The sequence below is a fragment of the Aythya marila genome (genome assembly GCF_965140915.1).
Source record: "Aythya marila genome assembly, chromosome: 2".
In the NCBI taxonomy this organism is placed as follows: Eukaryota; Metazoa; Chordata; class Aves; order Anseriformes; family Anatidae; genus Aythya; species Aythya marila.
Window position 1 is genome coordinate 109,802,330 of NC_139043.1, and position 17,051 is coordinate 109,819,380.

General features: G+C 33.3%; 1 protein-coding gene across 1 annotated transcript in view; it reads right to left on the bottom strand.

Annotated features, from left to right (window-relative positions):
* The window catches only part of SNTG1 (syntrophin gamma 1), a gene marked incomplete at its 3' end in the record, with an annotated part of 342,385 nt that overhangs the window by 71,201 nt on the left and 254,133 nt on the right, over positions 1-17,051 (bottom strand). Inside the window, exon 12 of the mRNA XM_082753438.1 lies at positions 2,608-2,646. Within this exon, the coding sequence (XP_082609564.1) occupies positions 2,608-2,646 (39 nt within the window). The remainder of the gene's footprint in view (positions 1-2,607; positions 2,647-17,051) is intronic.

A 17,051-nucleotide genomic window follows, 5' to 3' on the forward strand; every position in this document is an offset into this window, starting at 1 on the left:
TCCTAAGAGAAAAATATTTAATTAAAATAAATGTCAATAACAAAATTCAAGGTGATAATTTAATATTCAAATAAATGATATGATAATGTAACAAAGAAAAATGCACATTCCTTTCCTGCATATCATATTAATGCCTGCTGCATAACAGAAGACAGAAATTAACCTTATATCTGTGTAATTTTTTGTGACTCTTCTCAGAAGTGTCTTCTCATTTATTTCCTACCTCAAAAAGCAGTTATATTTAAAAATAATAATAATAATAATAAAAAGAACAACAGAAACAGAACAACAACAACAACAAAAATACTTTACTTAAGGTAAATCCAAAAAGGAGTAAAGAAGTCTGCTTTTGAAACAAATGTTCCCTAAAATTTCAAGATATTCATGGATCAGTAAGCCTTTTCCTTTTCTAGTATTTGATGGACCGTGAGACCTTACATCCTAATCTGCCTTTCTCTTCTCAGTTTAATACTTTGGCTGACTTCCTTGAAATGGTCCACAGTAATTCCTTTCAAAGATAGTGATTGATGCTGATGAGAAAAGAACACATTAATTACAGGCTGCCCTGGCAGATAACATGACCAACAAGCTACTCAAGGCAAGAGTTATTTTTGCTTTCCTTTGGAATTCTAATGAAAAGGAATTGAATGCTTTACTGACCATACATGTCAAGAGTTCAAAACCAGCAGATATTTCTGAATTAATGATAGCTTGGCCGAACATTATAGCAGTTATTTATATTTTTGTTGTCATTTTTATAGTAATAAAAGCAAGGAAATAAATTCAGAGTAAATCAGAACAGTGAAATATTAACTTTTTTGTTTACTAGAAATTTTGTCCTTCCTTTGAGATAGGAACACTTCTTTGCCACTGCCATCAGACAATGTTATATGAACTGTTCTGAAAACGCCCAATTGCAATTGTTAATTTTGATTTCTGAATGCAGCAAAAAACTTCCCCTTGGTGACACCAGGAGGCAAGGATGAGATATTTTTTTCTAAAAATCTAAGTGATTGTAGCGCAGATGAAGTACTGAAAATCAAGAGCAAACAAAAACACCTAATTGTTTATTATGTAATTAAGTAATTTATTCTGACTTTATTTATACATACTCATAAAAATATTTGCTATAGTTATTATTATTATTCATTTGTTATGATTTGTGGAGAAAGAAACAAATAAAACAATAATGTCTACCCCTGCCTTCTGAGTTAGATTTGGCAAAATTCCAGATTAATAAAGTTGGACCAGAGATGTGTAACTCAGATATAATGTTGACTGTCTAAAGATGTGGTGTAAGAGAGACAAAGCACTTTTATTCCTCAAATGTGTCTTCTTGAAGTCAAGTCTGCATCTCAGTGCTGTACATATTTTTCTTGTACATGGAAGCAATTTATTCCTCTGGATAAATCAGAGTTCTCCATTTCCCGTTATTTTAAGTTTCTTAAAATGAAACACCCATTATGCAACAGTTGTGACACAAAACACAAACTTAAACTTAAGTAATTGGTCTAATTTATTAAAATTACTTTATTAAACTTACTTTGTTATAAGTACCCCACCACAAAACAGTCACATTTTCAACTGCTGATTTGCACAGTACACTTAATGGCTTTACTGTGGTATGGGACTATGTTCCAAATGAGTCTTTGATCACTTTACAGCGTACTCAGCTTTAATGTGACATTTTTTATCTGTGCTTTGTTTATATGGTTTTGTAAAATATATGCTGATCCTATCAAGGAGATGTGACTGTTGCCCATTCTTACTATGGCCTCTAGCAACTACAACCTCAGAACAGTAGTCTTTCAACTTTAAACTTTGAAGTCTTTCTGTCTTTCAACTTTGAGCTGTCTGTAGGTTTACTTACTTTAAAAAAAAAAATAAATCTGATTTCTCAAAAGAAAAAAGCTCTATTTCTTTGTCCCAAGAAACCTTTCTCAAGGCATTGCAATGCCTTCCAGTAACATGAGAGTGCCAATGGATGATCTTGGAGACAATCAGATGACGTAGTTTGTCCCCAAATTTTCCTACTACCTGCTCCATAACACTGGATAAATATTCATTTTTATGCTTTCATTAGACAAAAGACTTCATACATTTTAAAAATTTCAGAAGAACACTGATTAATAATGGCTAACTCTCTTAAGTATAAGACTCACAGTCCTGCTTTTATAATAAAATAGGTAAGATGCAATCTGAAGAAAATGAGTATAAATATATGTGCATCAAACTTATGTGCATTAAACTTTTATTTTTTTCAACTTGAAAAGATTAGGCATGATCTTACTTTTACCAAACATTCCAGTTCATATTGACTTTAGGAAAAAAATAAATATATGTGTGTGTGTGTGTATATAAAATATATTTATATTATATTATATTATATTATATTATATTATGTTATGTTATGTTATGTTATATTAGAATATATATTCTATATGTTATATATATATATTATATACATATATTCTGAGGCAGCAAGGTACTCTCTAAAAAACACCTACCTAGAACACTTGAGCTAAAATAATGCACAGCTATTACACAGTTAAGTACAGATGAAATAAAAATTATGAAATAAAGTACCCCAAATTTTATTTTTCTTACCTGCTGGTTTACTGGAAAATTCCTGTTGATTTTTTTAATCTATAAAAGTGAAAGAAGAAATAGATTAAGATTTCAACCACTAGAAGAAAAATAAAAATAAAAATAAAAGTTAGGTTTTAAAGACATATCAGATACTTCCTTCCAAACTGTGTAAAGTCCTCTACAGTATAAGAATGAAAACCATAGTGAATAATGAGACCTAATAATAATAATAATAATAATAATAATAATAATGATGATGATGATGATGATGAGTCACTGTGTAGTTTATTTTGCTTTTTCAGAATATAGGAAAGGAGAATATTTACAAAAATATTCCTGAATTGTACAACACTACCTATTTTTCCATTTTCTGACTAGAAGCTCTAATGTAAACTAGATTATTTAAGTATAAAAGTAATTCAGATCAATTTACTGCCATTCACTAAGTCATCATGCTTTAAGAAAATACCGTTCCGTAGAGAATGATGAAAAATTGGGCTGGAATAACCTTTGAAACATCACAGATTCTATCCTACTAACCTAGATGCAGAATCAGGTGTGCAAATTTAGTTTTGGTAATTGTTCAAGTAATATAAAAACATTAAGCAATATCACTAGGTAAAATGTAAACAGTAACCCAGTCTGAGATGCAAGATTCATAAGGAGTTTGTATTTTAGCCCTGCAGATCACTGACTCCCTCTAAATAAACATTGCCAGCTACCTGACTCAAAACTGTTCAACACAAGGAGAATTAGGTGTGGAACATACCCATTCCTGCCATTAGTATCAGAAATAAACATATTATCTGTGTTTTAAAAATAAGCCTTGAAATCCTTTGAGCAAACCTAGCATATCTACTATCTGCATTCATGACAGATACTTATCTCTATTCTTTTCTGCTCCGTTATGTCAACTTTTCACAATTGCTTTTCTAGCTATGGGTTAATGAGAAAATAAATAAATAAATAAATAAATAAAGACCTTGTCAACAATGATTCAATCGTGTAGCCAACCATGCCCTGATACCACAATGTAACATTTACACTGCTTCAGCTAAAGGTAGGAAGAACAATGCTTTTAGGATTAGAAGATCTTCTTAGAATTCATCTTAGAAGAATGCCTATTGAACTTTATTCGGTGTTTATAATTTCACCTCTGAATAACTATATGCAGGGTTGTGAATTACACCATGTTTTGCATACTTTAAAACAGAATATTTATTACAGTGGTAACCTCTTTGCATTCTTCATGCAAATAATAAGCAAGTCTTTAAGTCACTGACATCCCACAGTTTGGCTATTCAAGGATAATTCTCACTGTCAAGAATACGCTGGCAAGCAATTTCAGTTGGTTTTCAAATGCACCCTGAATTAAAAGTGTCATAAGAACATTTCCACCTTCCCTTCAAGCATGTGCATCAGCTTCAGTTTCCTCCTTTCCTTAACATATAAAGGAAAGGATCTGGGGAGCTATGGCACTCCATGGACAATGCATTAAAATAAAATGAATACACACTTCAGCAGATACCATCTTACAAAATTTCTCAAAAGAAAATATAGATGAAAAACTTTATTATTATTTATGCAAATACAGAGGGTTCAAGATTTTGGGGATTTATTTCTAAATTTGGCATGAAATACTCCAGCATGATAAATCCCTGTTTGTGCTAGTAGGTACTATTAAAATCCTTGTCAAAACTGTGTATTTCCCTCTACTTTAAGCCAGGCTACAGCCTGTGAAAAATTTGAGTTATGAAAGAACATGGCCAAGAAAACAAGATTTTACTATTCTTAACAAAATACTGAAAATGTCTTAAGTGGCAAGACAGGTACATATGAAATACTTTGATAATATTTATTTTTAATTCATATATAAGGACTTCATTTTTTAATAGAAACTAAGAACATCAGGAGTCTCTGTGGACTTTAAATACTCCTACGAAATCTAACTGCATGATCCAAACATCATTTTCTCATTCATGGATTTCCATCTCATTTCTTAAAGTACAATCTAAACACCTGCATTGCCTAGCTGTTTTACCTCTTGTTGCTTTGATGAATTAAAACAATCATGTTTATCTTTCAGGTACTACTGTGAGGATTTATTGTAACACATTATTTTAAAGTATGATAAAATTTACAAAATTCATTACAACAGTTCAGTTCTACCTGGAAGTAAGAATTATAAAGTCTGATTAGTTTGAGAAATCCCTTAACTGTTTATCATGTAACATCCTTGTTTTGGCTGGGATGAGTTAATTTTCTTCTTAGTAGTTGGTACAGTGCTGCGTTTTGGATTTAGATTGAGGATAATGCAGATAACACACCAATGTTTTAGTTGTTGCAGAGCAGTGCTTACACAGAGCCAAGGACTTTTCAGCTCCTGGTGCTGCCCTGCCAGCAAGGAGGCTGGGGGTGTGCCACGAGCTGGGAGGGGACACAGCCAGGATGGCTGGCCCAGGATGGCCAAAGGGATATCCTATACCACAGGGTGTCATGCTGAATGATAAAACTGGGGTTGTTGGGTGGTTGTCTAGGGTGTGTGGGAGCAATTACATCATGCATCACTTGTTTTGTATATTCCTTTACCATAATTAATACTTTCCTTCCCTTTCTGTTCTATTAACTTTCTTCATCTCAACCTAAGAGTTTTACTTAAAATTAAAATTAAAATTAAAAATATTCCCTCTCCTGTCCCACTGATGGGGTGAGGAGAGAGCAAACAGCTGTGTGGCGCTCAGCTGTTTGATGGGTTAAACCACAACATGCACTGATTCATATACACAAATATTGGTCATTCCATCAAAACTAAAAAAGCTCTAAAATTAGATAGCAGAAGTCACTGATCTTAAGATTATGAGATACACTGTCTTGAGAATATGGAAGGAAAACCATTAAGCAACACTGGTCTTTCCAACATGTTACAAAATCCACTGAATAAATGTAATCCACAGATAATGCAGATCCACAGATCCTTAGGAATCAAAATGTAAAGGTGAAGTTTTTTGATTTAATTTGTGAAAAATATATTTTTTTCTGTTACTTGAGATAGATTATCTAAAAGACAAATGTTCCTTCAGTCTTCCATAACGTTATTGAACTCATAATAAAACTATTAATTATCAGGTACAATAACGGGACACAATGCTATGCAACTAATGCCACATTAATAATGTTTGTTTTCTCCAGAAGACTAACAAAGGACACCAGGTATGATACACTTCAAACACAGATGCACATATTTTGAAATAAAACACTCTGCAGATACTACGGTAAGGGGAGGGGAGGAGAGGAAGAAGAAGGAGAAGAAAGGAGAAAGGGGAAGGGGAAGGGGAAGGGGAAGAGAGAGAAAGCAGGCACTCTGAGAACATCTATTAGAAAGACCTGATTAACCAGAGCAATAAAAATCAGGAGGTGCACAAAAAGAGACAAAGGAAGCCAGTAAGCAAATTCTGTTCTGAAAACTGAAGACATCCATGTAGAAAGCATTATGAAAGCTGCATTTAAGCTAACAAGAAATACCTGCGTCTACATTATGTTCAGCAAAACAGGGTCTGAGCACTTAATTCTATTTGGGTTCAATTTCCATGAATGTCAATTAGGAAGAAAATTCTAAGAACCCCCTCAAAGTAGTTTGGGATTTGGTGATAACCTAATCCTCCGAGGAGGAAGATGAGATCAAAAACAAACTGTCCACAGGATGCTGTGTCTGACTATTAACTAGGCAAGCGCTATTGATAAAAGATGAAAAATGAAAGAAGAAATGTTAGCAGCGAGTATCTTAGAAGAATGGTTTGAAGTATAATTGATTGGGATAGGAGGACAAACACATCAGGCTATGTATGTTTTGAAAACACAGATGGGTAAATACATTAGGACATCATAGCCATAAAGACTACTGGACAGGCAGATGATATGAAGTCAGACAAAGAGAAGAATGAACCACAGACATACTCAGATAATTCATGCACTAGATGTTGCCACAGGTGGATATTTTTCACAATGATGGCTGTGCCAGCTCCACAGAAGAAACAAAGAAAGGGCACAAGAGACATCACTCTTCAGCAGGGTGAGCAGATGAGCAGGATTTGGCTTCAGGTGTATGTGCTTGGTATTTTATTTTATTTTATTTTATTTTATTTTATTTTATTTTATTTTATTTTATTTTATTTTATTTTATTTTATTTTATTTTATTTTATTTTATTTTATTTTAATTTTAACTGCTTTCACGCCAGAGAAGCAGGAAGCCCTGCAGGAAGCAGAATATCCCTCCATACTATCATCTTCTTTGTACCTTATTTCTGTTGTCCTGCTGGCATGATTAAGCTGACAAAACTGGGTTTTAAACTTTCACATTCAGTTGAAACTGAATTGTTCATTCCTCCAAGAGCTACTATTTCTGACTTTCTTTGAGCAAATAGCACTACAATAACTACTTTCAGTTCCCATAAGAATTATACATTTCATGTATAATTTCAAAACTGCTATTTATTATGGGGCTGTTTGACCTTTTTACCTATTTATTTTAATCAAATCTGCTATTCCAATGTAATCACAGGATCCTCATGAGATGATGAGGAAATGTGCCCTTCGATGAGCATATTCCACCCTAAAGACTATTAAGGGCAATATGATTTAGAGTTAAGGGCACCAATTCCAGGTTTTTCCATTTCTCAACAATTCAGATAGAAACATTTGTTTGTTTGAAAAGTCTCTGTGTACTATGCTTGCTTTTAACCCATTCTCTGAAAAAATACATTGCAAATTAGTGGCTCAGCAGGTCTAATAAGCTACTAGGAAATATCTTTAATGACAGTGTGGGTCTCAGGTACAAGGTACAGAGGTACAAGGGCCTCTGGAAGAAGCAATGATACAGTAGGTGTTTGTTTTCAGGATAGAGCAATTGACAAGAGACCATTCTCTCTTGGTACATTTGGAACGACCAACACTGAAGGGCAATGTTTGGAGTGAGAGGGCACCAGCTTCTGCTCAGTATTTTCTTGACTTAGATGGTAGCTAAGATATTCCTTTCTTTTACATGATTTGGTCTATCTTTTGCTTGCAGTGTGTAGATGTCATGTAACTGCAGGTATCCTCCCTTACCAGAAATTTTCCATTAAAAATAATCCTTTACTATTTAATTTATACCCATCTTATATCTGGATTTCCCCAAACAATTCAGACTTTGGAGCCTTCTTCATCAACTGTTTGTATTTCATAACAGCTGACTTATATTCATTAAGAGATAATTAAAATATAACAATTTGACAAGAACGTAAATACGTTAAATAGTTCTTAACTTTCTCGTGTATTAACGCAACAATAGAGTGCATACCAGTGGGATGTTAAGTGATTGCAAACAGGTAGCAAGATCATTACAGATTGGAGCATTTTTGAAAAAACATGAATCCATGCTGTGATAATCTTATGTTAATGGATGAGGAAGAAAGAGCAAATAACACTAACATTTGGAACTGATAATTGGTTAGTCCTTGCTATTTTTGTCCTTGCTAAGCTTTGGTTTGTTCAATGTGAGCTGTAAGTTGTGGTAAGGTGAAACTTTGTTATCCAAGAGTATATATGCATTGATAACTGCAGGGAATTAGAGAAAATTTGAAAGAAGCATGCAAAAATTCACATGAAACACATCATACTTTAGTGCATAGATTCAGATAGGTGTATAACTGCCTAAGGGTTGAATGTAGAACTTCATGCTGGTTTTACGAGCTGAAAATTTTTTTAGAGCCAAAGCTGAAAATCCATATTGTATACAATCTGCCAAGTGAACTCTCAATGTGTTCTGGACAATGTGGGAGCATAGGAATGATTTACTACAGCATTTACATGTATGTCTGCTTTCTGACCTATCAGGGATGATGCCATTCTCTATTTCTTGTTGATCAGATTTTACCTGCTAAATGGTTCAAGGGATAGGAAGATTCATTAGAAACACTGCTATGATCTCTAGAATTTTCATGACTAACTTAGATTTTTCTCAAGACCAGATATGCTGGACTGCAAATTCACTCAGACTGAATGAACTCATCACTAAATTCCTATAGGAAAGAAAAATAATATATGAATATTATGTAAAGGTTAAACTTGTTATCCAGAATAGTCAGTAGAATCTAATAATCTAATGAGTAGTATATCCATTCAAGGTCAGTTTGTCATCTCAGCAGTTTAGACCATTGAAAAATGTAAATGCATACACATGACCTCTGTTTTAGAATCTTTTCAAATAGATCCCCATAGGCTGAAACATCGTTGCTATGGTTTCTAGATGATTATATATATGACTAGATTATGTATGTTTCAACATATATTAAATGTTAAAAGAAAACAAAACAAAACAAAACACTCTTATTAATAATAATAATAATAAGATTAAAAGAGATCAAATGCATTTAAAGAATATAATTAAATCAGTGTTGGCATGATTCAGCAAGCCCCATACCAGCTGACTAACAGAAGTCCCAAAATAGCTGTTGGCTGGAAAAATGAAGAGAAATATAACCACATTTTTGCTATCAGCAGATATGGTACTACATAGATCTTTGTTCTGGGTCAAGATTAGCACTTAAAATTCTCATGGATCACCTTAATCCATCTAGAAACTAGAAATTTCCTTTGAATCCTATCTATACAGAGGAAGAAAAGACCCCAGTGAGTCTTGAGGTCTTGTCTGGAAAGAGCCCAGTTGTACATGCTTCCTGGTTAAATTTTTGTACTGACTTACCTTGAATTAGCCAGTGGTATAAAATATACAGAGATATTTTGGTGAGCTGCCCATACATACATTTTATAAATACTTTTCAATACATAAAGGATGGTTTGTTGGCTCATAAATGTCCTTCCCACTCACCACACTCCTCCCCCCCAACAAACAAACAAACAAACAAACAAAAACCACAACAACACGCAAATCAGTTGATTACACAAAATCCTGAACAGAGGTCTTGAATTGATGCAGAGAAAGAGTTATATTGTATATTGTAAATAATAATATACCAGATTATGTTATCAATTTTTGGTATGTGAGAACACGATCAAAGAAAAAATGGCCATCTGAACTATGATTCCAAACTTGCATACCATCAAATTTCTTTCATTTGTTTCCTCATCAGGAAGGGCTCAGTGATGCATTGAATTCTAGCAGCATAGCAGTAACAGATGAATCAAAGAAATATCAGATTTCCGTCTATTACATGAAGCTACAGCGGAAACCCTAAAGACAAAAACCTCAAAACCTAGTCTTCACACGTCTGTGATGTTCCAATAACAGGACTGCAACTACTTTTACTTAAAAAGTAAATAAAGTGTTTTATTTAACAGATGAATGGATTTACTGAATCCTGAGATATTTAACACTTATTCCTAAATAAAATTTTCGGCATTACCTTAATGACAATATTGCTATTGAGTTTCTTTACAGAAGATAATTGTGTTACAAGCATACCATTTTCACAATAGTTAGTCTCCCTAATAGCGTCATTAAAATGCCAGAAGTAACATGCATGTTAGTAAAGACACAATTGAAAGCCATTGACTGAAAAGGCTGTAATGGTTCCATCTCAAAGGGAGAAACATCTGTATCCCTACTGAAGATTTACCGGAAGAACTTTGAACAGAAAAAAAAAAAAAGACTTAGAGATACAAGGAGCTTTTTTTTTTTTTTTTTTCCCAAGTAATTAATTGCAGGTAATTTAAATGATCATTGCAGTATGATAACTGAATTTTCAGTCATACTAAAAGTACATAAATAAATAAACGAATAAAAACTGCTTGAGAAACTCATTAGTAAAACAACTACTCACAAAATAGTGAGATATATTCCTCTTGGGCACCTCTGAATACTTCATAGGTATTCAAACCCATTTTACTTCATGTTAAGAAAACATACGTAGATTCCATGGTAAAGATGTAATTTACATAGCAACTATTAATTCAGTCTTCCTCTGAAGGTATCAGACTTCCATTTGAAATACAGTTCTTTTAGATTCCTCCAGTTAATCTTTTTTAAAATTATAAATTCTATGTAACTTTTACTCAAAATATGTTCAACATAAACCTTTGATATCTTCTGGATATCCACCTGGAAATACTGCATTCCAGAAACTACCAGAGGCCTCCAGAACACATATTTCATTATTTTTCTCTGTATGCTTAATATTCAAGTAAAAAATTAGTTGAAATTCCACCTATTTTTCAATATGTTTTACTAGGTTTTTGCTATATCCTTTCTCTATATAATCTTGCTTAAGACTTATGTTTAAATTTAAATAGAAAAATTCTATGTATTCAAAACTCATATTGCTGAAAGAAAGATAAAACAGGAAAACTAGTTCACTAGTTGCAAGAGAAAGCTTGGCACTAGAAATCTGTAATTTGTTTCCACAGACTATAATCAAGTTATTGTGGGATCCTAAACTTTCTAATGTCACAAAATAAGTTTGTTTGAAATAATGTGTTTGAGTTATTATATTTTACTTAACTTTAATTTGACTGAGAACACTAGAATATAACATTTAAACTTCAGAATATGGCAGGAGTAGCAGGTCATAATGACTGGTTTAGTAGATGACAAAATGCAAAAGAAGTTGGTACATCCTGAACTCATCATGATATCAAAATGCCAACACCTTGGAGATTCAATATACCTACACTTGTCAAAAGAACTAGGTTAAGGCAATGAAAAGAATTAGATCTTGAAGTAAGAGCACACTGAAGAAAACCTTGGATCACGCCCCTTCACAAAGCTGTCTATTCAAAAACACATGATAAATGCTTGAATACTTGCTTGAATAGTGTTGAAGAAGAAGATAAATGTGTGCTAGATATGATTAAGAATTGTCATTGATTCAGTCAGAAAGGTTTCTGGAGCTGGAACATTTTTTTTTCTGAAGTTAATATGTAGTTCACAATGGTAAGTGTAGTATATAAGATTAATATTTATTTAATGCATTGAAATATTTGTGCTTGTTATGAAACTGGGATGAAAACAATAGACAATATGCATTTAGAAAGTAACAAGGCTGGGTGTTTTTGTCATTTGGAAAGTATTTATATTATAAATTCAGGAATTCATAGCAGCTAATAATGTAGTGAAAGTCATGAAAGAAAAAATCAAATTTAAAAATGAATATGTATTGCATGCAAGTAGTGTTCAAGTGACACAGAACATGAAGTGATGAGATTGGTATTTAACAAGGAAGGATTTAGATGGCTGAGTATCAGGGCTGCAGCTCTTTAGCCCACCTGTTCATCACAGTTACTACCACAGTTATTACTGGGGTGATTTGGCCTGGAGAAGAGAGGTTTTCAGGGAGACCTCATTGCAGCCTTTCAACACTTAGAAGTGGCTTATAAGAAAGATGGAAAGAGACTTTTTACAAGGGCATGTAATGATAGGACAAAGGGTAATGGTTTTAAACTGAAAGAGGGTAGGTTTAGATTGGATATTTGAAATAAATTCTTTACTGTGAGGGTGGTGAGGCACTGGAATAAGTTGCCCAGAGAAGTATGGGCATACACAACTTGTATGACCCATCCCTGGAAGTGTTCAAGGCCAGGTTGGATGGGGCTTTGAGCAACCTGATCTACTGAAAAATGTCCCTGCTTATGGAGGGGGGGGGGGTGGATCATTCATCGTATATGCCTCTCCTGATTTAAAGCAACAGACTTCACACTTTGTGATTTCTCATGGAAACTAAATAACATGGATAATTCACATTTCAATTTTACTTTTTGTGGTGTAATGACCACATGAACACCAGGGCCTGGTCATTTTGCCACAACTTTTCACTTATAATTTCACTACACTGTAGCATTTAGACAATACAATATATAGTCTACAGTATTTTCTTTAGGTTTTCATGGAATTCCAAACAAATGGAGGATAAACATTAGTTAAATGTTTTCCATAGTTTGTCTTATCCTAATATTTCTGAATGCAGTCACAAGCACTGATAATGAATGTTAATGCTATGATGATACAAAATAAAAAACATATGGCTAAACTGAATAAATCAAAGCTGTCTGTACAACCATTTATAAAACCCTGTAATGATGTAACCATCAATGCCTTATGAGTGAATATATTAGTAAGCACCACTCCACTTAGCACCAAAAGTTTTCGTAATACCTAAACCTACTCTTTCTGGTTGCATTGCATAAGAATCCCATTCATTGCTTCTCATTACAGAAACAAAGAAGAGACTGCATGCTCTTTGTGTACCTTTTATAAAGTTGAAACATTATTCTTTTCTGCAGGCTAAACAGTTCCATTTCACCCTGTATTTCCTAACAAGTTCATGCGATTGTCAAAGAGGCCAAAGACCTCTTTGGTGACACTGCATATAAGCATTGTTTGCCTTGACACATTTTTCCTGCATTACCTAGGACTGACTAGCACATTACAACACCTGACTCTCGTCTGCATACCTGCAAGAGTCTCATAGTAACTTCTGATCTGCTTACAGTCACCCCAAAACACAGCCATGCCCACATGAATAAGCAGCCCCAGAGAATTGTCATTTGGCTATATGGCTTTGGCAACATCCTTCAGATTTAAGCTCCTGGGAGACAAAAGGCTTCCTACAATGTTAGGTTCAGCCACTAGACAGACTTCATCATACACAGGAGTGAGTCATTGATGATGACCAATACATTGCTTCCTTAGATCATTAATCTCGCATTTTTTCCATCCTGCCAGGTTTTCTTTTTTCTTTTTTTTTTTTTTTTTTTATCCACTATGTCATTAAGCTTGAATCTTAAGATAGTGTGGGGCAGCATTGTAATGCATCACTGCCTAGAATTAACCACTGAATTAACCATTTCCCTCCAAAGAAGACCTACAAGTAGAAATGTCTCTTTAGCCAGGGCTTGCTCCCTCACAATAGATGTTACTGTTGGTTTCCTGACTTGTTGTCAGTCTTTTTATCTACAGCCTGCAATTCCAAGTTTCACTCAGTTTGACATCTTTATCATGTAATTTCTCTATATATTTCCTTAGGGATTTCACAAGAACGTATGATCCTCTCAAGGCATTTTAGGTCTCCACAGTCTTCTCTGGAAAAAGAAATGTAAACAATAACTCCTACAAATCCGCTTTAAGATTTGGAGTGAGACATCTGTAGCTTTGGTTCCCAAGTAAATTTTCCATTTCCACCACTAGTATATGCTGGAAGAAAAATACTTAACAATAGAATTTACATTCTCACCAACAGTTTGCACACTTACAAGGCACACTTGCATTAATTTCCTCCTGTCCCTTCCCCCCCCCAAAAAAAGTTCTTATTCACAGCTTTTGAATGGTTCATTTATTTAGTCACACAGCTCCTAGCCTTTAAGTCCCTCTTGCCAACCTGGACTTTTCAGTCCGACTTGGCTGAAAGAGAATGAGGGGCAGTTTGTTGAAGACAGCAGCCAAATCTGTTTTGTTCCTACTCTCTCAAACTATCAACAATCTTCTGACTTTACCTATAAAGAGTTCACAGTTTGACAAGGTTTGCATTATTTCAGGACTTCTCACTTTGGTAAAGAAAATATTCACAGTTCACAATTTGGCATTTAATAAGAATAAATGAGTAATAAAATGACAGAAGAAATGGGGAATTTTACACAATTATGTATAACACACAAGACAATTAACCCTCCTAACATTAACCTAACATTAATATGTTACCATGTTAACCTAATGCCCTGTAGAAATGCAAATAGTGATTTTTAAAATACAATTAATATTTATACCATAGCACAGGTCTAAATGAATTCCTGCAGGCAAACCAATAAATTTCCCAGTTGCCGATGGCATAAACAAATACATTTACCAGAGACAATGAAGCTAAAGAGTTTTTCTGTAGTCTTTGGTACTATAGTATACTTTACTTTCTGGTATATTTACTTTTACTGGCATGTAGTATACTTTCTGTATCATTTAGTACTGTATCTTCCATCATCCCACCATCATCCCAAGGTTCACATTACTTCAGTTTGATTGGATAAAAAGCAACAACAAAAAACATAGAAACAACTAGTGTTGTATTGTGTCACATTTCACTTTTCTGTCTAAAAGAATTACACACTTTTATTCCCTTGGAGCTCTCAGAAAGAACAGCAATATTTATGAAAGCATTTGGCTGACAGCACCAGATAACAACCTGCTTGCAAGTAAGCTAAAAGATCTCCTGGTATTATGTTACTTAAATAATTTGTTTGACATAATATGAAATAGCTGTTGAGGCATTAGGTTCAAGTGATAATGAACTAGGTATTAATATACCTGCTAAATTTGATGTTAAATAAATAAATATTCTCATATGTCACTGAGCTACCTATAAAAGCCTTATGTTTTCAGTTCTTATTTCTGCTGAAAGCTCACAATTCATCTTCATAACTAATCAATAGAATTATCCTTTTAAGAATTACCAGTTTCTTGGCATTAAGAATGACTAAGACCAACACTGGAGGTACCAAAAGAAAATTTAAAGATGACTTTTACGTTAATGTGGATTTCAGGCTTACCTATGACTTTTTATTGGATTTCACTGCATTAGACTAAGCTAAATATGATATTTTAAAATCATTTTTTTAACAAAGAAAAAGAAAAAAAAAATAAATAAAAATATAGTCCGTTTTAAGATGACATATTTGTGCATCAGTAAGAGATGTCACATAGCATATAAAGTTACAGAAACAATTAAAAAATCTTTCATTGGAAGTGCATCTGTTTCCACAGATTTCAGAACAGCAGCTCATTATCTAATATAATTTCAGCAGTAAAAGATATTGTGTAATCAAAAGTATAGATTTTCTTTTGCTATATCAATAGTTATTGTAGTCAAAATGAAAACACATTTTTATAAGTTAATAAATGCAAGCAGCATTTAATCTTTTCAAGATATCAGTGGGTCAAGTTCTCTGAGCCTCAACAATAAAATGCACTATCAAAGGTACATTTAAACGCTTAAATTACTGGAAAAAGTTAAACAATTAATTTATTTTTCCTCACCAGTTTTACTCTTTAATCTACTAAGTCTTAGTTAGCAATCATACATGCTTACTACAGCACTATAGTGAAAAGATTAAAAAACCAAAAACAAAAACCAGGGAACATTATTCAGCAAAGGTATAATGGTCCATGAGGACAATTACATTAATAGAAGAACACAAAAGCTAAAATTTACAACATCTGAAATATGTATGTCAAGTTGCAATGAAAATGGATGATGTACAAAGAGTACAATTGTGTGGTTACATTGTTATATATTGCTATGGTGTGGGATGTAGCTCTATAAACTTCACATTATTATAATGACATTTTAAATAATTATATATATCAGAATTATGTGTTATTTGAAAAGTTTAGAACTGAACGAAGCAATTAAATATCTGAATAATATCATTCATGTCTTTTCATAAAGAATAGGCTGCTTGTGACAGCGTAATCTCAAAACCCAGGAAGAAAAAAAATAATCCCCAAACTGAATGAAAGCAGCAATTCACATATCAACTACAGAATTACTCTTTCACTATGACTACTAACTGTACTTAGGAGTAATTAGGTGAGTATTAATACACACAATACAATTTGCAAAAGATTTACTTTCAAGCTGTTCACAACTGAAAAAAAAAAAAAGTAATGAACTCAGAGCTGTATAAAGAAAGCTTTTACCCCTGCAGCTGTCTTCATTGTGTGTTTTAAACCACATAGAATCTATCATGTCTACTTTACTATATTTTTATTTGATCTAGAATATTTTTGTACGCTGCAAATGGATTTAGAATGGAATTTCAATCTTTTGTAGCTTTTGACTAATGTAAATAGGACACAGTTGACATAAGTATTCTAACTCCTATATATATATTTTATATATATTAAACATATTATATATATACATATTTACATCTGTATTTATAAGTATATATTTATATTGGCTTGGATAATAAAGAACGTATGTACTTGAAACTCTTCTCATTAATGTATAAGTAGTTCTCTGTCTTGTCTCTAATGTATTCCAACTTTATTCAAGACTGTGTCACACTTACCCATGGCCACAATTGTCTGTTTACAACTGACCATTTATGTAAATTCTGACCCAAAAGAGCATTAAATACTTTGACATTCTTTTCATCATCTATCAGTATGCAGTGAAGCAGCCTTTTCCTTGCTGACTCTTATCACTGGTGTATGTGAAAACTTTTTCTTTTCATCCTTGCTGCCTCCCTGCTGAGCAAATCTCATCTAGTGCTGCCACATTTCTACATACTTAGACTTCCCAAGCCCACTCTTAGTAACAACTTAATTCTACTCTGTTTTTTCTCTCCTGTGCTTAGGTTAAGGAAGATCTCATCATTTTGCCAAGAAGTTCCGTCTTGCACTTTCTTCCAATGGACTGGTGGAATATGAATTCACATGCTATTTATTCAAAATAAGCTTATTTTTCTGTGTGTGTGTGTG